Raw genomic sequence first — 25,931 nt, 5'->3', positions numbered from 1 at the left:
GTTATGGGTATCTTCCTCTTGGGAACATCCTTCAGACCAAACCTAGCATTTCCTTGGGAAGCGGCTGGGCAGGGGAAAGTGTGCCCTACCCCAGTGGACACTTTGCTGGGCTTCTGGAGACAGATAAGGGTTGGAATTTCAGCTCTGGCTATGTAACCTCACTGAACCTGAATGCCCCCAGCCAGTCATGGGAATTCTGTCTCCATAGCCCAAGTTGCTTCTGCCATGACCCTTCTGACATGTCTCTCTGCATGCCACATGGTGTCAGACCAAAGATACTGAGTCTTTCTCAAATGCCAGCCCCCTCCCGATCAAACCCCAGACACTCAGGTATATCAGCCTCCATCACACAGAACATGCCTCAACATGCAAAGTCATGCCACATGACATAATGTCACTCCAGAACAGTTTATGATGTGACCTGTCACAACTATCTGGCACGTCCAGACATGGCCAGAGTAGGGCCTAGAGAAAGGTCTCCCCAGGCCGGGAAGGTGGGCAGGGAAGTCTGGACCTCCCCAGGGCCCTTGCGGTGGCTTCTAGCACTGCCAGCTCCTCTGCCTGTCGGGCTTCCATCAGTGTCATCTGCTGCTCCAGCTTCCGCCGTTGCTCTTCCTGCTTCCGGTGGGCACCTCGGAAGGCCATGACCAAGGTGCTGGAAGGGGAAAGAAGCTGAGCCAGGAAACAGCCCCCCATTCCACTCAAGACAGGGGCTATGTACTCCCAGCCCCAGAGAGGAGGTCTTTGAGATTGGGTCTTCTGGGGGACCCAGCATCACTCAGCAGGGGCTGACACATGTCAGGCACAAGAGGAGGTGTGGAATGGATTGAACCTGCCACCCACCTTACGGGGGGAAGCTGTGGCCCAAAGAGAGCCAGGGATGCCTCTGAGGTTACACAGAGAGACCCACCTGTGAGCTTTGCATAAATCACTGATCAGCTCAGTACTCTGAGCACGTCTGGCTCGTCCCTTCCGAGCCACCTCTTCTAGCTCTTCCCGCAGGGACTGCAGCTGCTCCTGCAGGCCCAGAGCCCTGGTACAAGGGTGGAGAGAGAGGAACTCACAGACATAGCTGCTCCTGTCTGCCTTCCCCACTCCCACCCACCTGTCCAAGATGTTTCCATGTGAATACAACTATACACCCAGTCCTCCACTGTACGCAACACCCCAGTGGGCTCTCACATATTACCCCCACCCAGGCCACACACACCCCAGCACAGTACCCAGGCACACACCGAATGAGTGATGCTGACAGTTCTTGGGTCAGTTCTTCTGGGTCCTGCACTTTGCTCACTTGGCCTCCATCAATACCCCTGCTGCCACCAGGGACAGCAGGAGGACCCTGAGGGAGGCAGAAGGGAGGGTTGTGACATTGACCTAGGCTGAGAGTGTGTTCAGCCCAAGCTGGACACTGAAGACATCACAGACTGTGGTGGCTACAGTCCCTGCTCTCACAGAGCCCCCAATCTTATGAGATACCCCAATAAGGATACAGTTGTTCCCTAACAAGGGAAATAAATAACAAGAGATCTCATTTTCAGGCAGTTCACGAGGACTTCCTAGAGGAGGTGATGTCTGAGCTCAGACCTGTAGGAAGTCAAGGGCTTGGTTAGATAAAGAGGAAAGTGACTGGTGTTCCTAGCAGGGGTGTAGCACTTAGATAGGCATGGAAGTAGAAGAGATGATTCAAAGGAGAGTTCCAGAAGCCTCTAAGGCTTTAAACAGAGGATAGATATGATTAGACAGTAGGGGCAAGAAGGAAAGCCTTAGGAAGTAAGCTGGAGCCAAAATTTAGGAAAATATGAAGCATGGCCTGGAGTTGTTGAAGTGGGGAACAGGGAGTATGAATAGCCTGGGGGTGGGAAGTAGAAGGGACAGGTGTGAGTGGAAGACACTAAATCCCTTGGGGCTTTTTGGGCTCAATACTCTCAAAGAAAGAAACTCTGAGGCGCAAGTGTGAACTTTCACATGCATTTTTACCATTCAACTCCTTTTTTGGTGCAGAAATAGAAACTGAGGCTCCAAGAAGGCTGGGATTAACCAGGACCACATATCCAGTAGTATACTGCCATCCCTACCAGGTCAAGGCAGGGTCACTCACCTGGGACCACTCCTCTTCATCTCCACTGCTCCCACCTCCGCTGCTGTCTCCACCACTGCTATTGGCCCCACCAGTCCGAAGCTGTGCCCGCTCCCAGCGCAGCTGCTCCAGTAGGAGCACATGGGCTGGGCCCTGGACTCGGAGGGCAGCCTCCCGCAGTTCCAGAGCCCGCTTTTCCCGCCGCACCAGCTGTAGCCGCAGCATCAGATCCGCCAGAGTCTCCTGAGAGACAAGGAGAGGGTAGAAAATTTGTGCCTTTAAGGTCAACTGTTGAGAAAATTGAGCCTCTAGAAGGTGCCCACTGAGGGCTGCTCAGGCAAGAATCCTAACCCTTACCTTGATCTTGCATGATGGGAAATATCCTTCCATAAAAACTACAGCTGTAGAAATAGCCATTCAGAGAGAGCAAGTGTCTTAGACAAAGTCAGGTAGCAACTCAATGGTAGTGTCTGGAGTTTCTCCAAATTCAGAACCTCGGCTCTTTCATGTGTGTGATAGCTGCTCAATCATGTCTGACTCTTTTGCAACCCCATGAACTGTAGCCCACCAGGCTCCTCTGTCCATGCAATTCTCCAGGCCAGACTACTGGAGTGGGGTGCCATTCCCTTCTCCAGGGGATCTTCCCGACCCATGGATTGAACTCGTGTCTCCTGCATAGGCAGGTGGATTCTTTACCACCTGAGTCACCAGAGAAGCCCCTAGCTCTTTCATGCCAGGTTACAAATTTCAAACAATATCCAGCAAAACTCTCCCTTACTACCTGGTCCCCTAATTGCATCTCACTCAGACTCAGCAAAGGATTTGGTCCCACCAGGAAAGACTGACACAGTGACCACAGCCCGTGTGTACCCGTGTGGCTGCCAGGTCCTGCTGGATCTGCATCTTCTCCAACCGGGGCAGGGCTGGGCCAGCCTGGGTCCCCAGAATGGCCTGCACCATGGCTTCTGCATGGGGCACGGTAGATATGGGCGCCCAGGTGGAGCCAGGCTCAGGGGGAATCTTCACCAGAGCTCGGCGTTCCTGGAGACGCTGAACATAGCCCTGGAGCTGGGTAGCCACCTCCTGTGACGTGGGCCTATCCACACTGCTGCCTTCGGGACTATAGGAAACAGAAGAGGCCTGTGTCAACACTGGTCAGCATGGTTGTGCTAACATCATGGCAATCCTGGTGGGCTTTGTCATGTTCCATCTTACTGACCGTGATGGTTCCTTCCTATGCCATCTGTGGTAGGCATGGTCAAACTAACACAGTGAGCACCATAATGTAAACGCAAATGGGCAACCTCAGCCCACTGATGATCATTCATCAGTGATGAATAATGAATGAACACCACCATGCCAATGGGCACAGTCACTCACACCATCATGAGGAAGCCATCATACCAACTCAATGAGCACCATTGTTCAACCTGCCAACCCTGTTACGCAGCATTATGACAACCCCTATGGGTACCAGCATCATGCCAACCCCATTAAGCACCCTCATGCCACCTAATGACTGGCACCACCATCCATCTTCATGCCACCCTGGTGGGTCCTATACAAACCCCAATGGCTGTCACCACCATGTCAACTTTGCTGAGTAGAAACCATCCAACTCCAGCAGGCCTAATGCCAACCATAGGAGCCACACCAACCCCCAATATAGGGCCAGTTCTGGGAGCCCCATCCTGCAACCAGAGCCCCACTCACTGGCCCACCCAGTCCCCAGGGCTCCCAAGGGTACCTTGGATATGGATCCTGCAGTATCACTCCATCCATGGCAGCCTTCTCTTGGACCAGGAGCCTCTGAGCTTCCTTCTCAGCTGCCTCCAAGTCATCCATGAAGGCTTCTTTTCCAGCTCCTGAGTCTGCCTCCCGGAGAGTGAGTAAGGCTCCATATGCCTCCTCACAGTGTTCACTGTGGGACAGCAGTTCTGAGCACTCCAGCATACCCATCTTGCTATGTAAGTGACATCCCCACTTGCTCCTGGATCCCTCACTTTTTCTCCTAACCCCAACTCTGGGAGTTTGTAAATTCCTTCAGCACTCTTGGACGAAAATTGCCTTAAATTAATTTCCACGGCAAGGGCAAATACTTTTCTGAGAGGGCTCCGTCTCTCCCTGGGGATTAGGACTATCCTCTGAGGATGTCTATTTCCTTCCCAGGCAGTGAATCATGGGTGGGGTGCACTGACCTATACTGCAAGGCTAGACGCAGTGCAGTGGCCTCTGCCTCCCGCTGGCCTAGCTGCATGCTGAGGCCCTCACACCGGCCCTTGTACTCCTGGAGCACAGCTGACAGCAGGCGGTTGAAGCATTTGAGCTTCTCAATGTTCCTGCCTCCGGAGGTGGGAAAAAGGGAAAAGTGAGTGACTTTGAAGGGTAGTTAGGACACCATTGATTTCCACCCCTCCCCACCCCACCCCCACTCCAGCTCCAGACTCCTGGCTTTATGTCCCAGCTGGGAGGCACCAGTGCCCTTATGAGCTCAGCATTTGTCACTCTTACCCTCGGAGTTGCTCCGTCTGGGCTTCCATGATGTGCATCTCAGGAGCAAGGGGCTGGGTTGGGAGAGACCCAAGCATCTGGGTGCTGGAATCACTCTGCAGGCGCCGGAGCAGGGGATGAGCCCGGGAGAAGGGATCCTGTCAAAAAGAGGTGACTTGATTCACCCAGAATTGTCATTGAGAGACTAGCATCATGGGTTTAGGCCTTTTCCAATCCCTGAAGCTATTGGATCACATGACCAGGATTTGAGTCTCATGGCCCCAAACCCTAAGGATCTGAAACAGACCACGGTTTTTAGCTTCACACACTCACCTGTGAGCCCCAGGTCTCTCCATCAGCCCCAGAGCTGCTGGAACCACTACCTGAGCCACCTGCTTGGTCACACGAAGGAGGTGGAAAGGGCTCCAGCCTCAGCAGGGAATCCTGCAGCTCCTGGACCTGTGGGGAAATGGGAAATGTAAGGCTGGGGTGGCTCCAACCACGTGCTATTCTTCCCTAAGACCTGTTCTTGGAGCAGTGGCAAGAGCACCAGCTGGAAGGTAGGACCCCCCAGATTCTCATCCTGCCAAATACCTTCTTATACAACCTTGGGAAAGTCATTCAGCCATGACTTGTTGGTCAGCCGTTCAGTCATGCAGTCCCTGAATCAAGACTTCTCTCAGATGTCCAATGGGTACATGAAAAGATGCTCATCATCACTAATCTTTGCAAGTGTGCATGCTCAGTCACTTCAGTCGCGTCTGACTCTTTGTGACCCTATGGACTATAGCCTGCCAGGCTCCTCTGGCATGAGAGTCCATGGGATTCTCCAGGCAAAAAAAGAAAAAATACTGGAGTGGGTTGCTGTGCTCTCCTCCAGGGGATCTTCCCAACCCAGAGATCGAACCCGTGTGTCCTGTGGCTCCTGCATTGCAGGCAGATTCTTTACTGCTGAGCCACTGGGGAAACCTCACTAATCCTTAGAAAAATGCAAATCAAAACCACAATGAGATACCACCTTAAATCAGTCAGAATGGCAAGCATCAAAAAGACAAGAAAGGGACTTCACTGGCAGTCCAGTGGTTAGGACTCTGCGCTTCCACTGCAGGAGGCACAGGTTCGATCACTGGTTGGGGGAACTAAGATCCTGCATGCCTTGCTGAGTGGAGTGACCAAAAGAAAAAAAGAATGCAAGAGATAAGTGTAGGCGAGGATGTGGAGAAAACGGAACCTTCGTGCACTGTTGTTGAGAATGTAAATGGGTGAAATCACTATGGAAAAAAGCATGGCACTTCCTCAAAAAACTAAAAATAGAATGACTATATGATACAGCAATTCCATTTCTGGATATTTCTCTGAAGGAAACCAAAATGCTAACTCGAAAAGACATCTGCACCACATGTTCATTGCAGCATTATTTAACAAGAGTCAAGACACAAAGCAACCTAAGTGTCCACTGATGGATGAATGGATAAGATGTGGTAAATATAATTATAGAATGAAATATTATTCATCTGTACAAAAGGAATCTTGCCGTTTGGGACAATATAGAAGGACCTTAGGGTTTCCCCAGTGGTTCAATGGTAAAGAATCTGCTTGCAGTGCAGGAGCCACAGGAGACGTGGGTTCAATCCTGGGCTAGGAAGATCCCCTGGAGGAGGAAATGGCAACCCACTCTGGTATTCTTGCTTGGAGAATCCCATGGACAGAGGAACCTGGCAGGCTACAGTCCATGGGGTCACAAAGAGTTGGACACAACTGAAGTGACTTAGCACGCACACAGAAGGACCTTAAAGGCACTGTGCTAAGTGAAATAAGTCAGCCAGATAAAGACAAATAGTACATGATCTCACTTATATGTGGAGTCTAAAATAAAACAAAGGGGTTCCCTGGTGGACCAGGAGTTAGAACTCAGCGCTTTCAGTGCTGTGGCCTGGGGTTCAACCCCTGGTTGGGAACTGAGATCCCACAAGCCATGCAGAAGGTCACATATAGATAGATGATAGGTTAAAATTTTTAAAAATTGAACTCACAGATACAGGGAACACGTTGGTGGTTGCCAGAGTTGGAGGGAGGGGTCAGGGGGGTAAAATTTTTTTAAAAAAAGACCTCTTTCCCAGTTGAGAAATGGGCTCCACTCCTTGCACTTGGCTTCCGCAGCCCAGGTCTCACCATCTATGTCCCTCCTGCCCTGACATCACCTGGGCTCTGGACTCGGACATAAAACTGTCCCTTTAATGGCTCCATGTGGGTGGCTCAGGGCATCTTGAGCTGATTAAGGCCTAAGAGCTCTGGTCTCCCTTCCTCCAAACCTGCCCCTCCCACAGGCTCCCTATGTCTCACTTCCAGTCTCTAAGGCTCCCAGTCCAGGTCTTGTCCTCAGCCTCGCTCTAGCTTTCACATCCCACCTTCCAGCTCCATCTTCAGCATCTGCCGAATCTGCCCAGTTCCCACCTTCTCCACAACTTTGCCACCTCCTGGATCTCCAAGATTCCACCTTCTCCCTCCACAAGCTGTTCCTCCCAAAGTCGCCAGAGGGCGCCTGTAAGCACCTGCATCAAGTCTCCAGGCTTGTTTGCTCAGAGCCCTCCGTGCCTCCCACTTCACTCAGAGCAAAAGTTCAAATCCTCCTTGAGGCCCACAAGGCCCTCAGGGATCTGCTCCCATCACCTCGGTACCCTTGTCTCCTCCTGCTCAGCCTGTTTCTTGAACACACTAATCCCACTCCAACCTCCAGCCTTTGCATATACTGTTCCTTTTGCCTAAAATGCTCTTCCCCAGTTCCTTACATGGTTCCTCCCTTGCCTCCTTGTGGTCTTTATTCAAGTGTCATTTCTTCGGTGGGCCTCTCTGATCCTCTTAACTAAAGTTGCAAGGGACCTTTGTCTCTTTGGGGTTGCCGACAAAGGTCCATACAGTCAAAGCTATGGTTTTTCCAGTAGTCAATTATGGATATGAGAGTTGGACCATAAAGAAAGCTGACCTCCAAAGAATTGATGCTTTTGAACTGTGGTGTTGGAGAAGACTCTTGAGAATTCCTTGGACAGCAAGGAGATCAAACCAGTCAATCCTAAAAGAAATCAGCCTTGAATACTCATTGGAAGGACTGATGCTGAAGTTGAAGCTCCAGCACTTTGGGCATCTGATACAAAGAGCCGACTCATTGGAAACGACCCTGATGCTGGGAAAGATTGAAGGCAGGAGAAGAGGGTGACAGAGGATGAGATGGTTAGATAGCATCACCGACTCAATGGACATGAGTTTGAGCAAATTCTGGGAGATGGTGAAAGACAAAGAAGCCCGGCATGCTGCAGTCCATGGGGTTGCAAAGAGTTGGACAGGACTGAGCGACTGAACAGCAAGGCAAGTCAAAGCTCCAAAAAATCTTCACAAATGAACAAATGATTCAATGTGTCTTATGCCAGGCCTCCCTCTCTCCCACCAGGGATCCCGGGAGGCAGCCCTGCCCTACTCACCTCTCTCTGCAGCATCTCCTTCTCAGCCTGGAAGCCCTTCAGGGAGTTCTGTGTGCGTATCAGCTCATCCTCCCGGCTGCCCAGGGCCAAACGCAGCCAGGCATTCCTTTCAGCCAACCTGGCTGCCTCCCGCTGGCAGCTCCCAGCTCCCTCCTGCTCCAAGCAGGGCTTCGGTGCCCCCTCACTTCTGTCCTTTGCCTCCACTGGCCCAGGACAGTTTGGGGGCTGGTGGCGCCAGGCAGCAGCAGCTGCTTCCAGAGAGCTCAGTGCTTGCTGGAGAGTCTGAAATACATCAGGTCCAGAGCGGACACTCTCCCCGTCCTGTGGGGTTGCCTCTGGGGCCTGGTGGGTTTCCTCTTGGGGCCCCTCAGGGGCTGGGGCTGGTCCCCTGCTAGAGTCCACATCAACTTCTTTGTCAGTCCTGTGAAGAGGTGAGAGATGGAAATTTCTGGAAATGGGATCATCTGGGGTAGCTAACACACAGAGGGTTTGTAACAAGGCTAGGACTGCATCACACAGGGCCTTGAAAGTTAGGCCAAGGGCAATGGGAGCAATGGCATGTGTGTGAGTCGAGGAGGGACATGAAAAACATCTATGGGTGGGAAAGATGTGCCAGGCCTGCAGTGGGGGACACAGACCAAGTGGACCTTACCTGCTCTCCAAGCCCTGCCCTTTGGCCTCCACCTCAGGGCCCAACAGTTCCAGCTTGGTGCTATCTTGAGATGCCACAGGGCCCGGCTCAGAGCTCCCACTGGCTGCTTCAGCCTCCTCTGAACTCTCTGCCACAGGGTCCAGCTCACCCTGCAAATGATCCTCAGGGCTGAGCTCTGAGCCAGGCAGATCTGGGTGCTGGGGTCTTGCAGGGTTGGGTGTGCCAGGGAGGGGCAACACTTACGGGCAGAGCATGTCTCCCTCGCCGGCTTCGGGGCCGTGTGGCCCTGACACTCATTCTTATCCAGAAATCAGTGTCTTCTGAATCCTCCTTTATCCTCACTCACTAAAACCACAACCTGACTTCAGCTCAAAGCGAATGACAACCTCAATTTCCTCTTCTGTGAAATGGGTATTGATTTTACTTCTCCAAAAGAATCTTGAGTTATCAATGTGGATTTAGCACATTTGAATGCCTCCCTTGATGGTCAGCTCACTACCTCTCAAGGTTGCCCTGACCTCTTCTTTCTTTTCTGTCTCCTTTCTTTTCCTCTCTCCCTTTGCTCCACTCCCTCCCCTATCTGGGCTTGGGAGGAGGAGTTCAACAGTCCTCTCTCCTCCCCAGGGCTCTCCTGAACCAGAGAATCTAATCCTGGGATTTGGTTCCCTCAGCCCACTCTACTTCCCTGTTCTTCTGGGGGGTACCTTGGTCAGAAAACCAAGTCCCTGGACATTTTTGGGGTCACTCTGGCCACTGCCCGCTCAAGCTTGGGCTGGCCAAGGCCAGCCTGGGAGGGGCCGGGAAACAGGAAGCCCTCTCCCCTGGCCATGTGACTTGCTATTGTGTAGTTTCCTCCTCAAGGGCAGCGGCTTCCTCCAGCCCTAGCAACAGGACACATGTCCAGCTGTCGAGATGTCAGTTCCTCCTCACCTCTGCTTCTAAGGCCATGGCTCTTCCAACTCTGACCCTTAGATTTTATTTCTTGGAAGCTAGAGTGCTCCTCTAGGCTGATGCTGTTCACCTGCCTTCCTTGTGAACTTCTTTTCTCTGACTGTCCCTTCAGTGTCAGAGTTCTCGTTCCACTTCGAGTCACAGACAGACGTGGGGTTGGTACCCTGAGCAAGCGATGATCCCTTCTGAGTCTCAGTTTCTCTGTCTTCCTTCAGTGTCATGGGAGATTTTTGTTTTGTTTGTTTTCAAAACAAAAAAAAATTTTTTCAAATATAGCTGATTTACAGTGTTGTATTAGTTTCAGGTATGCAGCAAAGTGTTTTTTATTTTTATTCTTTTCTTTTAGAATATTACAAATTCAGTTTTATTCTTTCTCAGGTTCTTTCCATTATAGGATTACAAGCTACTAAATGTAATTCCCTGTGCCTTATGTAGGTCCTTGTTGTTTATTGTATATAGTGGGTACTGTTAATCTCAAACTCCTGATTTATCACTCTCCCACTTCCCTTTTGGTAACTATAAATTTGCTTTCTTACGTCTGTGAGTCTATTTCTGTCTTGTAAATAAGATCATTTGTATCATTTTTCCCCAAAATTTAACTGCACATCTTGTATTTTATTTTAAAAATTAAGAAAAACAATTTTATTTATTTATTTATTTATGGCTATGCTGGGTCTTCATTGCTGCGTCAACTTTTTCCTCTAGTTGTGGTGAGCAGTGATACTCTCTATTTGGGGTGTACAGGCTTCTCATTGCCATGGTTTCTCTTGTGGAGCAGTTTCGAGGCACACAGGCTTCAGTAGTTGCAGCACATGAGCTCAGTAGTTGTGGCTCCTGGGCTCCAGAGCACAGGCTCAGTAGTTGTGGAGCATGGGCTTAGTTGCTCCATGGCATGTGGATCTTCCTGGACCAGAGATGGAACAAATGTCCCCTGCATTGACCAGCAGATTCTTTACCACTGAGCCACCAGGGAAGCCTTGTATCATTTTTTAAGATTCCACATATAAGTGATATCCCTGGAGAAGGACATGGCAACCCACTCCAGTATTCTTGTCTGGAAAATGCCACGGACAGAGGAGCCTGGTGGGCTACAATCCATGGGATCACAAAGAGTCAGACACAACTGAGCGACTAAACAGCAGTATAAGTGATATCATATATTTGTCTTTGTCTGACTCGCTTCATGTAGTATGATAATCTCTAGGTCCATCTATGTTGCTGCAAATTTCATTCTGTTTTGTGGCTCAGTAATATTCCAGTATATATATATATATATATGTATATATGTATATGTATATATACATATATGTGCTTAGTCACTCAGTCGTGTCTGACTCTTTGTGACCCCTTGGACTGTAGCCCATCAGGCTCCTCTGTCCACGGGGATTCTCCAGGCAAGAATACTGGAGTGGGTTGCCATACCCTCCTCATATACATACATATACACACATATACATATATATATATATACACACACATGTGTATATATATGTCAGAGAAGGCAATGGCACCCCACTCCAGTATTGTTGCCTGGAAAATCCCATGGATGGAGGAGCCTGGTAGGCTGCAGTCCATGGGGTCGCTAAGAGTCAGACACGAATGAGCGACTTCAGTTTCACTTTTCACTTTCCTGCATTGGAGAAGGAAATGGCAACCCACTTCAGTGTTCTTGTCTGGAGAATCCCAGGGACGGCGGAGCCTGCTGGGCTGCCATCTGTGGGGTCGCACAGAGTCAGACACAACTGAGGTGACTTAGCAGTAGCAGTATATATACGTGTGTGTGTATATATATGTGTGTGTCACACACACACACATATATATACATCACCAGAGTTATGGAAATTTTAACAACCAATTTGCACGTGGTCAGGCACCATCAGAGAACTGAATCATAAGGCACCCTCCTTGTTCCCTACTGCCTCTCTGACCACCCCATCTCTGCTTCCTCTGTTTCTCCTCTATAAATGCTGAATTCCTCAGATCCCAGATGGTCCCTACATCCTGCTCATTTTTCCTGCGTCCACCTCTAAAGGGCCTCTTCCTCATCTCCATCCATAGTCAGAGCTCAAGCCTCTCCTCCCCAACGTGGATGCCAGCCCAGCTCCCTCCCAGGGCTCCCACACCTCTACTCCCTTCCCCACCCAGGACCCAGAGACAGAGATCTCACTGTTCACCTCCCTGGCTCATACACCCTCCATGGCTCCCCATTGCCCTTGGGAAACATTTCATGCTTTTCAGCCTGGCATTCAAAGTCTTTAAAAAAATTTTGTCCGCGGATAGCACCAATGTGTACTCCCGCCTCTAGCCACGATAACCTCTTCCACGAACAGCTAAAGCTTCTCAATTCTCTCACACCCTGGTGCCTTTGGCCATACCTTAACCTTTGCCTGAAACACCCCTTCCTTCCTCGTGCATTTGATGTAAACCGTGCATAGCCTGGGGTAGTCTGAACCTTTCTGGTTCCACTGACAGACTCTACGAGGCTGAATCTTCCTGCCTTCGTGCCCCCAAAGGTCGTAGCGAGAGAAGTTGGCAATGAGGGTGAACATTAAAATTCTCACTCTTAACCTCTGCTCCAGCCACATTAGCCGATGAGAGACTTTCACAGCTCCAAAGCTCCTCAAAACCTACAGTCCGTTGCCCAGGTGGTTCCTTCTGCCTGGAATGACCTTACCCCTCTTGTTTTTTCAGAATATTCTCCATCCTTCAAGTTCATTTTACACAGCCCCTCCGGGGTCTTTTTGAACCGGAGCTTGGCTGATGTGGGCAGGCTTAACAGATTTTAACAGGAAACTGAGGCTCAGTTTTTAGGTGGTTATGCAGCTGAGGGGAGAAGTGTGCATCAAGAAAGGAAGGCTTGGTATTTTTTTAATTTTTGCAAATATCTGTAAAACAAGGAGCTGATTTAAATAATTGGGAGGGGCATTGGGATCTGGACCACTCCCACCTCGGCAGCAAAATCCCCTCACTGAGGTTCGGTCGAGTCCATCAATCACCAATCAGCCCCTCCTCCTCTAAATCCCGCCCAATTCAGCCCCACTTTGTTTAATCACACGGTAAACTAGGTCTTCTCCATCTTTCTGAGCCTTTCCTGTTGTAAGTCCTACGCCACTCTGCCTCGATTCAGCCTATCACGTTAGAAGAGCTGACCACCGTAAACTGAATCGGCCAGAAACATAAAAGCCCTCCTCGTCTCACTTTAGCCAATCGCATTCCAGATCCCGCCCCACTCGACTCCCACTCCAGTGTATCACAATCCAAACCCCGCCTCCTAGCACAGTCTCAGCCTATCAGCTTCCAAGGCTCTCCAGCCTCGTCCCATTCATTTCTCCGCTCGGCTTTCGGCCGCTGAACTACAGTTCCCAGTAGGCATGACGGTCGCGCCGCACTACTTCCGGCTGCTAAAGATGGCGGCTTCCTAGCGCGGATGAGTAGGAAGGAGGCTCAGGCAACGGTGAGCAGAAGTTGGGTGGTGAAAGCTTGCGGGGTCCGTCCTTAGAGACCCAACTTCCTTAGCCGCAGAAATGGAGCCCCTCACTTGCTCTGAGGCTTCCGCCTTCAGCTCTAGTTTCTCCTGCAGTCTAGCCTCCATCTCTCTTGCTGCAGCTATGCTTTGCTTAGAGATTATGGGGGCTGCAAGGCGCTCAGAGATCATCCCCGACAGCCCTCACCCATTGCCCAGACAGGCAAACTGTTCCACTGACGCCCCGTTTTTCCGCAAAGGAATTGTAACACCCAGATCTCCTCTCCAGTGTGCAGACACCGCCTTAGCAGTCACTACCGAGGGGAGAACCCTAGAAGTTTGTATCCTTTATTCACCAAGACATTTTCAGTTTCAGGTGACAGAACCCCCAACTCAGTCTGGCTTGAGCAAGAAAGGAAATTTAGGCATAGCTGGATCCGGGCGCTGAGAAGTCTTTCATTTTCTGGGTGAGCATGACTTCAGGCAAGCTCTCTTTCCCCTCTTGCAAGCAAGAGAGGCTCCTAGCAGCTTTGGACTTGTAACCTCCCAGTACTGCAATTCGGAACTGCCTCTCACTGGCGTGTTCTGGGTCATATCCCCATCTCTGAGCCATTCACAGTGGCCAGATGAGCACCCTAGCCAAAAGGGGGAGGGGAGGGATTAGCTCTACAGAAAAGAAAAGGGGAGGCTGTTATCTCAAGTCAGAGGGGATGCTGGGCTAAGTATAAAAGGCACCCATCCTACAGATGAGGAAACTGAGTCCCTGAGTGGAGTGACTCTTATTGTCAGTAAGAGACTTATGACCTGTTCTGCCCAGTAACCAAATGCTTTTAAAAGCCCTAAGGAGAGGATCCTGGCTTCCCTCATTCCTGCTGCATCCAGTCACTCCAGAGCCATGGAGATGGCGGAGCCCAGCTGTCCCACGGAAGAGGAGGAAGAAGAGGAGGAGGAAGAGGAGCAGTCAGCTGAGCCCAGGCCCCGCACTCGCTCCAACCCCGAGGGGGCTGAGGACCGGGCGCTGGGGGCCCAGACCAGTGTGGGCAGCCGCAGTGAGGGTGAGGGCGAGGCGGCCAGTGCTGATGACGGGACCGCCAATCCTCCAGGAGCCGGTCCCAAGCCGTGGCAGGTGCCTCCACCAGCCCCAGAGGTCCAAGTGCGGACCCCAAGGGTCAACTGTCCAGAGAAAGTGGTAAGTGAGAGGCTTGGCCTGTGGCTTTGAGATGTTAGGGAACTTTGGGTTAAATGTCATTCTTTAGGATTCACTCTGGAAAACAGTCCCTTTCTATTAGTGTCCTCGGGCAGCTGTGCTTCCCAAGTGGCTCAGAGGTAAAGAATCCACCTGCCAATGCAGGAGACGCTGGTTCAATCCATGGGTTAGGAAGATCCCCTGGAGAAGGGCATGGCAACTCACTCCAGTGTTCTTACACGGAGAATCCGATGGACAGAGGAGCTTGGAGGGCTACAGTCCATGGGATCGTAAAGAGCTGGACACAGCTGAAGTGGATTCAGTAGCCCTACGTCATGTGGGATCTTAGTTTCTTGACCAGGGGTCAAACCTTCGTCCGCTGCATTGGAAGGCGGATTCTTAACCACTGGACCCCCAGGGAAGTCCCTCAGCTGCCTCCTTCTAGAGTGGATGGCTTGGCTGGGAACTGGGGGTCATCATATAGCCTTCTCCCATGGGGCTGCTTGGAGAGGGCCAGCAGAGTGGCATGGGGGCCTGCAGTGACATCCAGTTGCCAGGTACTGCTGGTCACAGCTCTCACTAGCCTCCAAATTTGTTGCAGATCATCTGCCTGGACCTGTCAGAGGAAATGGCGCTGCCAAAGCTTGAGTCATTCAATGGGTGAGAGGGGTTATTTGGGGGCTGCAGTTTGCCACCATGGCTGGGAGGAGCCCAGCCCAAAAACCGCAGGGTTGTCTCACTGAGACTAACTTCTGGGTCCTGGAGGGATTGGAGAGTAACCGTGATAACTAGTCATGTTACAGCTGCAGCCCATTGGGGTTCTGTTCTCAGCCCTTGAGAGCTGTCACACTCTACCCATGTCACAGCCGTGACTCGGAAACTCCGAGAAGCAAGGTGACTTGCCCAAGGCCTCCTGGCAGATGGGCAGAGCCGGATTCAGAGTGAGGCCTGACTGACTCCAGAGTCCTGGCCTGTGAGCAGCTGAGTCTCATTGGGGTCAGGCAGCAGGGCCTGAGCACAAGCCTACATCCCCTTCCCTGGCATTCCTGATGACCCATGACTGAGCCAAGGTGGGGTGCCTCCTCTGGATGTGAGGCCCAGGCTGGCCAGAGGGACCCATTCAGTGAGGACAAGAGCTGGAGAGAGTCAGCTGGGGTGGGTTTGCGGCTGGCCTCTACCACCTGCCCGGCTGCCTGACCTGGGCCTTAACCACCGCCTCCCTCTCACCCAGCTCCAAAACCAACGCGCTCAACGTCTCCCAGAAAATGATCGAGATGTTCGTGCGGACAAAACACAAAATTGACAAGAGCCACGAATTTGCGCTGGTGGTGGTGAATGATGACACTGCCTGGGTGAGGCTGGGGGGCAAGACTGGTTCCTCTGGGGTCCCCCGGGGGTGAGAGAGCACCTCGCTGAGTTTCAGTCTTCCCTGCAGCTGTCTGGCCTGACCTCTGACCCCCGTGAACTCTGCAGCTGCCTCTACGACCTGGAAACAGCTTCCTGTTCCACCTTCAGTATCCTTTCCATGCAAGGATGAGAATGGCCCCAGTCCTTAGGGAAAGGGGGGCTTTGAGTCACTAAGGGCTTTCAGGTCATCTGATGCCAGCCCCCTAGTTTATGATCTGTGCTGAGGGAAAACAAGCTCAGAGAGGGCAAGCGACTGGAACAGGGTCACATAGCATGTCTCCTGGCAACAGGCTCAGAGCACCTGTACTCTTCCCAGCCTCTGGAGGAGGGAACCACCCACCTCTGTCTACCCATGCACTGCTCTGCTCTCCTTAGCATTCCTACCAGATCTGGAAGGTCTCTTCAGCCTCATGTAAGTCCCCCATGGGGAAATTATTACTCACCTTTGAAGAGAAGAACCCCTTCTGGGTAAAAGCTCCAAACAGCCCAGAAATAGTCCTTTCGGGAGGCCGAAAGGCTTCCTTTCTCACCCTTTCCCCCTGGAACAATTGCTCACTTACCTGTCTGAAAGCATTTTTGCAAAAGAGGTTCTTTTTCACATCTTGCCCTCTGTGTTACTTTCTATTTTTTCCTTCAAATTTATTTATTTATATGTTTATTTTTGGCTGTGCTGGGTCTTAGCTTTCTCTAGTTGCAGTATGTGGGCTTCTCATTGCCGTGGCTTCTCTTGTTCCAGAGCACAGGCTCTAGGTGCACAGGCTTTAGTAGTTGCAGCACGTGGGCACAGTAGTTGCAACTTGTGGGCTCTGGAACACAGGCTCTGTAGTTGTGGCACTTGGGTATAGTTGCTCTGTGGCATGTGGAATCTTCCCGGACCAGGGATCCAACCAGTGTCCCTTGTAATGCAAGGCAGATTCTTAACATCTGGACCACCAAGGAAGTTCCTCTGGGTTATATTCTGACAGCCCAGTGGTCCGCCACTACTTTGTTTTAACTGCAGAGCAGCAAACTTTTTCTTTAAAGGGCCAGATAGTAAACATTTTTAGCTTTGTGGGCCATATGGTCACTGTTGTGACCAGACTCTGTCGTTGTAATCTGAGCAAGCTCTGGCTTTGAGGGTCAGCAAAACCTGTGATGGAGCAGGAGAGGTCAGGCAGAAAGGTGAAGCTGGGAAGGTGCCGGGGCAGAGGGAACAGCATGGGGAAAGGCTCAGAGGCAACAGTGAACTTAGGAGGGGTCAGGTGGGACCTCACATACCCAGTGAGGAGCTGGGCTCTCCTAGGGGGATGAGAAGGGTGGGCCACCAGGGTGTGCTCTGACCATCTGCCCTTCCTGCTGCACAGTCAGCAGAAGACTGAGCTGCCAGTCACAGAGAATGTGCAGACGATCCCGCCGCCGTATGTGGTCCGAACCATCCTGGTCTATAGCCGCCCACCCTGCCAGCCCCAGTTCTCCCTGACAGAGCCCATGAAGGTGAGTGAGACCCAGGAGAAGGCAGGATGCCTGCAGCCAGCGCGATGGTGGTTAGATACTAGGAGGGACTTCCTGACCACACATGCTGGGGTACCTAGAATCAGGTCCCCAGAATCTAGAGATTTGTGGTCATGGGGCCATGGGGTGACCCTAGTCCCGAAGGCTACCTTTCTTCCCCTGCAGAAAATGTTCCAGTGCCCATATTTCTTCTTTGATGTTGTTTACATCCACAACGGCGCTGACGAGAAGGAGGAGGAAATGAGCTGGAAGGTGAGAGGCCACTGTGAGTGTGGGTGGCAGGTGGATGTACATGGGAGGTCTCCGAACCTACCTGCTCCAGCCCTAAAGGAAAGGAGGCTCTTTTCACTAAGGGGCTTCAGGGCATCTGATGCTAACCCCCTAGATTATGATCTGTGCTGAGGAAAAGCAGGCTCAGAGAGGGCAAGAAACCAGGCCAGGGTCACACAGCATGTCTCAGGCACAGTGGTACCTGGCAAAAGGCTCAGAGGCACCTGTACTCTTATGGGGTCGGGAGGAGGGAAGCCACCTGCCCCTGCCCACTCATGCACTGCTCTGCCATTAGCCTTCTCCTTACCATTCCTGGCCCTTCTAGATCATGGTCAAATCAGATTCCAACATTTCCCACTTGTCTGCAGTGAACTAATGGGGCTGCTGGGACAGTGGCCCAGGAGCATGTAGGGTCCTATCCACCTCATCCCCAACATCCCCTGCTTCTCTCTCTTCCTGCTTTTTCTGTCTCTGTGCCCTCTTCCTGGAGCACGCTTCCCTCCCTGCCTCGCCAGGCTCTGCTGGTCCTTTACATTCCAGCCCTGAACTAGTTGTGGCATCTCGAGTTGGCCGTTTTTCTCTCCGAGCCTCACTTGACCCAACTGTGAGCAGAGGGGGTTGAGCCCAGCTCCTACTTATATGTCAGTACACAAACTGGAAGTCCCTACTCTGAGAAGCCTTCCCTGCTCCTCTGGATAGATCAGCGTCAGGGGGCTGGGGGTCATGTGCTTCTCCAGACTAGGGGCTCCAGCTCTGAGACCTCTTGGGGTGGGTGGGTGGCAGGAAATGTTTGCTGAATGTGGGAATAGTTTCTGCCTGGAAAACTCCTCTTTACCCTTCAGAACCCATCCCCGAGGCCCCTCCTGAGAGGCCCTCCAAGACAGGGAGGGCTTGTCAGCAGAACATCTGCATGAACAGCCCTTCCTTGGCCCCACAGGACATGTTTGCCTTCATGGGAAGCCTGGATACCAAGGGTACCAGTTATAAGTACGAAGTGGCGCTGGCTGGGCCAGCCCTTGAGCTTCACAACTGTATGGCCAAGCTGCTGGCTCATCCACTGCAGCGGCCTTGCCAAAGCCATGCCTCCTACAGCCTGCTGGAGGAGGATGATGAAGCCACTGAGGTTGAGGCCACTGTCTGAACCATCCCTGTACATCCAACCTTCTTGTACAATGAAACCCTTGGCATAGAATGCTGGTTCTCAGACTGGGCTCCTTGGGACCCCCAGAGGGGGTTCTAGGAAGTATCTGAGGCACCTGGGCAGCCCTGAAGGAACCCTAAGATTCCAGGAAGCATCCCAGGGACTCTAGACACCCATTCCCCATGTTTCCCAGCCCATATCTCACTCCCAAGTTTTTAGGTTGTAATTTTTGTTGTGCTTTTTGTGATTTTTGTCATCAGAATAAAAATCTGAGACTCCCTAACCCAAGTCCACTGTTCATTGAAATCTTTTCGGTTGCAAGTGACAGAAAACCCACCCCCTGAACTGAAAGGAGAATGGCTAGGTTCTTGTAGATAAGAAGCTCAGAGGCAGCTTTAGGCTTGGCTGTATCCAGGTGCTCTGACGTTGCTTTGGGAGAGCTGAAACACCCTGCATGGTTGGTTTTCAGTGTGCCCTGCTTTCCTCCCAACCTGTAGAAAGGGGTAATATGGCTGACCACTCTGTAAATCCCAACCCAGGTGTAGTGAGGGCTCTCGCAGCACGCCTTATGACAGGTCTTGTTGGGGTGTCATGGACCAGAACTGTGGAATGCTCTCATTGGCCAGGCCTCGCTCAAGCCTCTCTGGGAAGAGAGGTTTATAGTTCCATCAGGAAATAGCGTGGGTGCTCCCCAGAGGAAGGGAAACAGATATAACAGGTCCATCACTCAACTTGATCTTCCTGGATAATGAGCAGTTGTGAAAGGAAAAAAAAAAATCTTACCAGCTAGATTTTCTCAGTTCCATATAAAACGAAAATAGCTTTATCAAGAAACAGCTTTAATTTCCCAGGAGCATTTACTGGGCACCTGTGTGCCAGGGGCCCTCTTTCAATTTAACACCAGCCTGGAAGGCATTATTCTCCCATTCTGCATATAGGGAAACTAACACCCTAAGAAACTCAGGGCTCCAAAATAATGGACTTCAGACTCCGCAGGACTGAAAACGGGCGACGCAGAGCCTCCGCAGGCGGTAGCTATTAATTAAAACCTTACATACTGTCAGGGCTGCGGGCGCCTCGGCAGAGGGTTCCGGAAGACTCAGTACCCTGTGGGCACCACCGGGTCCCCGGGATCGTAGCTCCACCCCCTCCAACAGGGTGCGTTCTTGTTTACACCGTTTTGAGAGATAAGTGCACACATGGCGACCTCCACCCTCCCGGGCCCTTATCAGAGGCCCCAAACATTATTTGGCCCTGAGCAAACATCACTTGGCCCTGGGCACTACTTGGTGTCGCGGGCTCGGACCAGCACTAAAGCTCCGGACCCTCGATGTGGGCGACAATGCGGCGCCGGTCAGCCTGGCTGGGGTCGCTGCACTGCACCAAGGCGCGGAGAAGAGAGCCGAGGGGCGGAACGGCGCGTGCGCACAAGGGCGCCGCGGGAAGTTGGAAACCGGCTGGCGGCGCGACCAGGTGGCTGCCCCAAGGCAACAGCCGGGGCATGGGCCCGACTGTAGGTTTGGCGCGGCGGCTGCGGACGGCGCTGCAGGAGGAGGAGTTGCGGTGAGGGCAGGGCCTGGGGTGGAGGTAGGGGGCGAGTGCCACGGTCCACTCTGACCCTCTCTCTATCCCTAGGACTGTGGAGGAGTTGCTGCGCCGTGGTGCCGACCCCAATCTGGTACTCGAGGATGGCGCGGCGGCCATGCACCTGGCGGCCAGAGCCCAGCACCTGCGGAGTCTGTGTTGCCTCGAAGCCCTGCTACGCCGAGGCGGGGACCCCAACGCTCGGTGAGGCTGGGCGTGGGCTCGGGGCAGGTCTTCCGTGAACGAGAGCTGTCTCCTGAGTACGAGAGCCAGACCTGGGAATCCTGAACAGGGAGTCCAAGGATGCAGACTCAATCCCCGGGGGCGGAGCTTAGGGACTCCGGGGAGGGATCTTGAGGGTCCAAGGGCAGTGTCACGGTACCAGACCAAGGGTAGGGTATGAGATTGCGCCAGGGTCGAAATGGAAATCGAAGTTTCAGATCCGGCGGTAGAAGCTCTAGAGTCAGAGAGCAGAGGTTTGGGTCCCAGCCCGAGGGCGCAGGTTCGAAGGGTGGCATCTCAGGCTGGAAGGCAGAGATGAAGGGCTGATAGCCAGGGCTCCCGGACCCGGAGATGGAGATGCTTCACTGACCCCCTTCTCCGCTTGTGCCCTAGATCGGCCGAGGCACTGACACCGCTGCATGTGGCCGCTGCCTGGGGCTGTCGCCGGGGCCTGGAGCTGCTGCTGAGCCAGGGAGCGGACCCCGCACTCCGCGACCAGGTGGGGGGCCCCATGGCAGTTTGTAGCAAGGCAAACCCCGAGGGAGAGAAAGAGGAAGGAAAGGAGGAAGAGAGGGAGGGAAGAGGGCGCCCCCTACTGACCACACCCCTGCAGGACGGATTCCTGCCTCTGGACCTGGCGGAGCAGCAGGGTCACCAGAACTGTGCCCGTGTGCTTCGGGAGATGGAGACTCGGACCAGGACCCCAACCCGGACCTGGAAAGGCTCCCGGAAGCCAGAACCCAAGCCAGAGCCTGGAGGTGAGTGGTATCTGGGCGGCTGGGAGTGGTTAGCCTCTGATGTAACTGCAGATCTTTGTGTCTAATGCCCAGGGTTTCACCACCAGGGTCTCTGGTCAGTCTCTCTGCCTCTGACTCGCTCCTTCCTCTTTGTGATTGCAGCTGCCTGTTTCTGTCTGATCTGACTCTGATCTTTATCTCTCACTTCCTCCTCCCCTCCTTTCTGACTCTCCCTCTTACCCCCTGCTCCAGGCCCAGGCCCTTGTGAAAAGGGGCTGGATACCAGCCCCTCCGGTCCTCCTAATGTGATGCTGAACTCTACAACACTGGGCACAGGTGACAGCAAGGACATGAGCCTGGAGGCTGGCCCTGGACCCCCCGGCCTGCTTGCCCACCGTGAGACTGCTGACACAGATGGTGGATTGGAGTCCCCCACGGGACGCTGGGACTGCAGCTCAGTGACCTCCTTTGTTACCGCTGTTGAGGCCTCAGGAGCTGAGGACCTAATCGGCCACACCTCCCCCTGGGCTGGTGTCCGACTCTCCCAGAGGATGCCAAGATCTTTGGGTACCCTACAGCTGGCGCATCAACCCCTCATGGAGGACAAGGAGGCAGAACTAAATGCCCATCTGCAGGCCCTGACTCTGACCTTGCCGGATGATTCCCCCTCCCCCAAGTTCTTCCCAGACAGGAGCCCAACCCATAGTCCCCCTTGGGAACCGCTGCCTGGACCTTCTGACACCCACATCCCAAGAGAGGACCAGCTATCTCCCGACAGTGATTTGGCTGCCCTCTGGCTGACAGAGGATGAGGCAAGCGCCACAGGTGGAAGGGACCCCAGCCCTTCTGACCAGTGTCCACCAGACCCTACCATGTCTGACCTGGAGCTGCTGCAAGGGCTCCGGGCACTTGGCAAGAGCCCAGGTCCCATCACGTCCTTCACCCGGCCACACTACCTCCGACGGCTGAAAGAAGCCCAGGCTGTTCCTAGTGAGTATCCAGAGTTCAAGGAGTCTCCAGGAATCTTCCAAGATCCCTTGGCTCTGAGTGCAACCTACTTCTCCCTTCGTCTCTGGGAACCACCCTTTCCTTTATTTTTCTTGACCCAGTTTCCCTTCCCAGGCCCAGAATTTTCAGGGCACAGCCCAGAGCTGGCCGAAGCCCTGTGGACAGGCCGTATCCCAGATGCCCAAGCAGATGAAGACGCACTTGCCCAGCAGTTCGAGCGGCCAGACCCCACCAGACGGTGGCGGGAGGGGGTCGTGAAGTCCAGCTTCACATATCTGCTGCTGGACCCCAGGTACTTGGAGCAAGAATGACTCAGAAGTGGGAGCTAGAAAATTCTGAGATTGGTTCTTGCCTGCTCTGTGTCTTTTTTTTTTTTTTTAATTTATTTTTGGCTACACTGGGTCTTCTTTGCTGCAGGCAGGCTTTCTCTAGTTGTGGCAAGCCACACCTACTCTCCATTGTGGCGCGCGGGCTTCTCATGGCAGTGGATTCTCTTATTGTAGAGCACAGGCTCTAGGCACAAGGGCTTCAGTAGTTGAAGCATGCAGGCTCAATAGTTGGGGACGTGTGGGCTCTAGGGCATGTGGCTTCAGTAGTTGTGGCACACAGGCTCAGTAATTGTGGCTCACAGGCCCTAGAGCTTGTAGGCTTCAGTAGCTGTGGTCCCCAGGATTAGTTGCTCCACTACATGTGGAATCTTCCCGGAACAGGAATCAAACCCATGTCCATGTCCCCTGCACCGGCAGGTAGATTCTTATCTGCTGTATTACCACGGAAGTCCTGCTGTGTGTCTTTAGGAAGGGAAATGGCCCTCTCTGGTCATCAGCTTCTTTATTAATAAAAGGCAGTCGGATCCACTTCAAGCTGCTGAGTGTCCTTGCAGATCATCTACCCACCCTGCCTTTTATAAAACGGGTCACTGGACATGGGTTCAGTTTGCTCTGTGTCATTAAGGACTATCTCTGGGACAACTCTCGTCACTTTTCCCTCTCTGAGCCATCTACTTCATCTAGGAAGACTCAGGACCTGCCAGCCCGAGCCTTCTCACTGACCCCGGCTGAATGCCTTCGGATTTTTGTCCAGGCCATCTTCTACGTAGGCAAGGGAACACGGGCCCGGCCAGACGTTCACCTCTGGGAGGCCCTTAACCACCGAAGACGGCCAGGAAAACAGGTATGAGGATAAGTAGCAGGTTTGTGGCAGGGGTGACCCAGCTGGGGCAGGTAGAGGGAATTGTGGGGCAAACCTCTGACCCTGCCCTGGCTCCCCCCAGGCCTGTCCCAAGGTACGCCAGATCTTAGACATTTGGGCCACTGGTCGTGGCGTTGTTTCCCTGCATTGCTTCCAGCATGTGGTCCCTGCAGAGGCTTACACTCGAGAAGCATGTCTTGTGGATGCTCTAGGTAGGTGCCTGGCTTGTGGGGTAGGGGTGGGGTCACATGAAGGGCACTTAATCTACTGATTCCCTCACCCCTTCCCCATCACAGCTGTCCATTCAGCCAATGAGCAATTATTGAGCACCAACTATGTACCTGCATGTACACATATTTTACTCCATTGGTTTATCCCTGCTTGAGGGCAATACCCAGTGGATTCCCTGGTACAAACTTCTGCCAGCGGTTCCCGGAGGCTGCCTTCATGACCTTATTCCTAATCTCCCCAGGAATCCAGATGCTGACTAACCAGAAGCAAGGACACTGCTATGGAGTGGTGGCTGACTGGCCCCCCACCCGGCGCCGCCGCTTGGGGGTACATCTGCTGCACCGTGCCCTCCTTGTCTTCCTGGCTGAGGGTGAGCGAGAGCTACGGCCCCAGGACATCTAGACTTGTGCCTGAGCACTAGGGAATTGGTCATTTAACCTAAGTAGAGATCAGGGTGTTTGAATGTTTCAGCTACCCCTGCATTGAGAGCAGACCCCCGTGCCCCCCACCATTTCCAGCTCCAGAAGGCTGGTAAGGGAGCAGCAAGACAGATCTCCTCCCTGGGGTAAGGGAGGACTTTATTACAGATGGAACTGCTGGATAGGTAGTGAGCTCCCTGTCATGGAAGGAGAATAAGGGGATGTGGGAGGAGAACAAGTAGACCAGAAGATTCTTTGGAACATGGTGCTTTGAAACATGTCAGTGCTTTGGCAGTTTGGTCCTATCTGGGCAAACAAGTGACCATTTTTATCTCCCTGATACAGAGGACCCACAGTGTAGGTTGTGCTGGGGGTTCCTGAGCTACATGCAGGGAATCTGCCCAACGCAAGAGTCAAGTCTTGCTGCTTCCCAGCTGTGGGACCTTGGACCAGTAATTTCTCTGTCTGAGCCTCAACTTCCTAAGTTGTACACAATGAGGAAATTGCAAAATTCTACCTCAGGTGGTCATTGAGAGAATCAGATTAAACCGTCATGGGGTAAAGTGTTTGGCTCTGAGCCCTACTGACCCAGAGATGACCTTGCAGCCCAGGTGGAAAGTTTCTGGTGGAACGGGGTCGGGGGGAACATGCAGGATGTTCCTGAGGGGTGTGTTGTGTGTTGAGGGATGGGTACAGCTGGAGATTCATTGGAAGGACTGATGCTGAAGCTGAAACTCCAATACTTTGGCCACCTGATGCAAAGAACTGACTCATTGGAAAAGACCCTGATGCTGGGAAAGATTGAAGGCAGGAGGAGAAGGGGACGACAGAAGATGAGATGGTTGAATGGCATCACCGACTCAATGGACTTGAGTTTGAGCAGGCTCTGGGAGTTGGTGATGGACAAGGAAGCCTGGTGTGCTGCAGTCCATGGGGTCACAAAGAGTCAGACATGACTGAGTGACTGAACTGAACTGAACTGAGAGCTGGAGAAGTCGTTGCGGTGTGGGTGTGAGATACCAGCCCTCCTTGGGATTGCTGTGTTACTGGAACCTCCTGGCATTGCTTTTCTGAATCTGTCTTCTGCTATAAAATGAGACTAACCTTGACTTTACACAAAGAGCTTCAGTAAATGCCAAGCTACTATCCTAGGGAGGTGTTGGCCGGAACATTTAAATTTTCCAGACGTGGTCTGCTGCCTCATTGGGTTCATCACCTGCCTGTCATTGTGGCTCTGCCAACCAGGCCCTGCGGGGTGGGGGGGGCAGGGTAAGCATCCATCTGCCTCCTGACCTCCACAGCTGAGCCCATGGCTACTCTGGCTGTTGTAATAATTAAGAGTCCCTGCCTCTGGTGTGAGCCTGAGTTCTACTTTTTCAACTGAGCTGATGACATCTCTCTCTGAGTGCCCCTTTCCTCATGTGTAATAATTAAAACAGCATGTCATGTCCCAAGAATACACAGAAAGAACCCAAAGACATCCTTCCCCACTGTCCCCCCAAAAAAAGTTCCAGAAGAGATGGAATTTGTCTAACACAGTGTATCCCAACCTCAGCCCTACTGATTTTGGGGCCAAGTTGCTCCTTGCACTGGGGGCTGTCATGTGTTCTGTAGGGTGTCAGGCAGCATTTCTGGGATCAACACACAAGATTCCAGGAACATCTCCCCCCAAGTTGTGGTCATCAGACATGTCTCCAGAATTTACCGACTGACAACAGTGCCCCTGTAAAGACCCCAGTTTAAACTAAAGGTGGGCTTGCAAACCAGTGGGGAAAGGATCAAAGGTGCAGCAACTGAGGTGACAAATCTCTCCTCCCACCACCCACACAAACAACAGGTAAGCCTAGATATACATACATTATTAGAATAAAATATAGGGACTTCCCTGGTGGTCCAGTGGCTAAGACTCCACCCTCCCAATGCAGGGGGTCT

The 25,931-nt window shown here is 52.5% G+C and overlaps 3 protein-coding genes across 16 annotated transcripts; 2 read left to right on the top strand and 1 right to left on the bottom strand.

Annotated features, from left to right (window-relative positions):
• Positions 1-392: 392 nt before the first annotated feature.
• USHBP1 (USH1 protein network component harmonin binding protein 1) lies at positions 393-9,513 on the bottom strand. 2 transcript variants are annotated; one of them, XM_081496515.1, is made up of 12 exons: positions 8,942-9,513; positions 8,699-8,847; positions 8,047-8,467; positions 4,904-5,029; positions 4,592-4,728; positions 4,279-4,419; positions 3,828-4,001; positions 2,951-3,200; positions 2,102-2,323; positions 1,236-1,342; positions 911-1,033; positions 393-655 (listed from the first exon to the last, which is right to left on the bottom strand). In XM_081496515.1, exons 1-12 carry the CDS (start codon positions 8,993-8,995, stop codon positions 466-468), a joined length of 2,094 nt encoding a protein of 697 aa, XP_081352641.1. In that variant the 5' UTR covers positions 8,996-9,513; the 3' UTR covers positions 393-465. The 2 variants fall into 2 exon arrangements, with proteins under 2 accessions (XP_081352641.1, XP_081352642.1); XM_081496516.1 differs by lacking the exon at positions 8,699-8,847 and having other exon boundaries at positions 8,942-9,466.
• Positions 9,514-13,049: 3,536 nt separating this feature from the next.
• Positions 13,050-18,895, top strand: BABAM1 (BRISC and BRCA1 A complex member 1). Of its 10 annotated transcripts, none has more exons than XM_081496506.1 (10): positions 13,050-13,103; positions 13,489-13,579; positions 13,950-14,301; positions 14,900-14,958; positions 15,530-15,650; positions 15,734-15,812; positions 16,093-16,117; positions 17,049-17,178; positions 17,362-17,448; positions 18,404-18,895. In XM_081496506.1, the coding sequence occupies exons 3-10, from the start codon at positions 14,008-14,010 to the stop codon at positions 18,605-18,607; spliced, it is 999 nt and encodes a 332-aa protein (XP_081352632.1). In that variant the 5' UTR covers positions 13,050-13,103; positions 13,489-13,579; positions 13,950-14,007; the 3' UTR covers positions 18,608-18,895. The 10 variants fall into 10 exon arrangements, with proteins under 10 accessions (XP_081352632.1, XP_081352631.1, XP_081352633.1 ...); XM_081496505.1 differs by having other exon boundaries at positions 13,483-13,579; XM_081496507.1 differs by lacking the exon at positions 13,489-13,579.
• A 610-nt stretch (positions 18,896-19,505) lies between these two features.
• On the top strand, positions 19,506-25,347 carry ANKLE1 (ankyrin repeat and LEM domain containing 1). 4 transcript variants are annotated; one of them, XM_081496501.1, is made up of 10 exons: positions 19,506-20,170; positions 20,243-20,395; positions 20,807-20,912; positions 21,027-21,171; positions 21,403-22,140; positions 22,273-22,450; positions 23,172-23,331; positions 23,432-23,561; positions 23,822-23,950; positions 24,345-25,347. In XM_081496501.1, the coding sequence occupies exons 1-10, from the start codon at positions 19,938-19,940 to the stop codon at positions 24,530-24,532; spliced, it is 2,160 nt and encodes a 719-aa protein (XP_081352627.1). In that variant the 5' UTR covers positions 19,506-19,937; the 3' UTR covers positions 24,533-25,347. The 4 variants fall into 4 exon arrangements, with proteins under 4 accessions (XP_081352627.1, XP_081352626.1, XP_081352628.1 ...); XM_081496500.1 differs by having other exon boundaries at positions 19,885-20,170; positions 24,684-25,347; XM_081496502.1 differs by lacking the exon at positions 24,345-25,347 and having other exon boundaries at positions 19,885-20,170; positions 23,822-23,982.
• The last annotated feature ends 584 nt before the right edge of the window (positions 25,348-25,931 follow it).

Source organism: Giraffa tippelskirchi, chromosome 6 (assembly GCF_054371585.1).
Source record: "Giraffa tippelskirchi isolate mGirTip1 chromosome 6, T2T-mGirTip1v1.2.pri, whole genome shotgun sequence".
Lineage (NCBI taxonomy): Eukaryota > Metazoa > Chordata > Mammalia > Artiodactyla > Giraffidae > Giraffa > Giraffa tippelskirchi.
Note: the sequence above shows the minus strand (reverse complement) of the source record. Positions and strands in the feature narration are given on the sequence as shown.

What these genes read in the sequence shown, in the direction of transcription:
- USHBP1 (XM_081496515.1), bottom strand. Translation starts at nt 8,995, where the DNA reads ATGAGTGTCAGGGCCACACGGCCCCGAAGCCGGCGAGGGAGACATGCT. An exon ending in AGGAGATGCTGCAGAGAGAG is followed by an intron (nt 5,030 to 8,046) that starts GTGAGTAGGGCA and finishes ATTTCCCCACAG; the next exon opens with GTCCAGGAGCTGCAGGATTC. An exon ending in ATGAAGAGGAGTGGTCCCAG is followed by an intron (nt 1,343 to 2,101) that starts GTGAGTGACCCT and finishes TGCCTCCCTCAG; the next exon opens with GGTCCTCCTGCTGTCCCTGG.
- BABAM1 (XM_081496504.1), top strand. Translation starts at nt 14,008, where the DNA reads ATGGAGATGGCGGAGCCCAGCTGTCCCACGGAAGAGGAGGAAGAAGAG. An exon ending in AAGCTTGAGTCATTCAATGG is followed by an intron (nt 14,959 to 15,529) that starts GTGAGAGGGGTT and finishes CCTCTCACCCAG; the next exon opens with CTCCAAAACCAACGCGCTCA. An exon ending in TGAATGATGACACTGCCTGG is followed by an intron (nt 15,651 to 15,733) that starts GTGAGGCTGGGG and finishes TCTTCCCTGCAG; the next exon opens with CTGTCTGGCCTGACCTCTGA.
- ANKLE1 (XM_081496500.1), top strand. Translation starts at nt 19,938, where the DNA reads ATGTGGGCGACAATGCGGCGCCGGTCAGCCTGGCTGGGGTCGCTGCAC. An exon ending in CTGCAGGAGGAGGAGTTGCG is followed by an intron (nt 20,171 to 20,242) that starts GTGAGGGCAGGG and finishes CTCTATCCCTAG; the next exon opens with GACTGTGGAGGAGTTGCTGC. An exon ending in AGAAGCCCAGGCTGTTCCTA is followed by an intron (nt 22,141 to 22,272) that starts GTGAGTATCCAG and finishes TTCCCTTCCCAG; the next exon opens with GCCCAGAATTTTCAGGGCAC.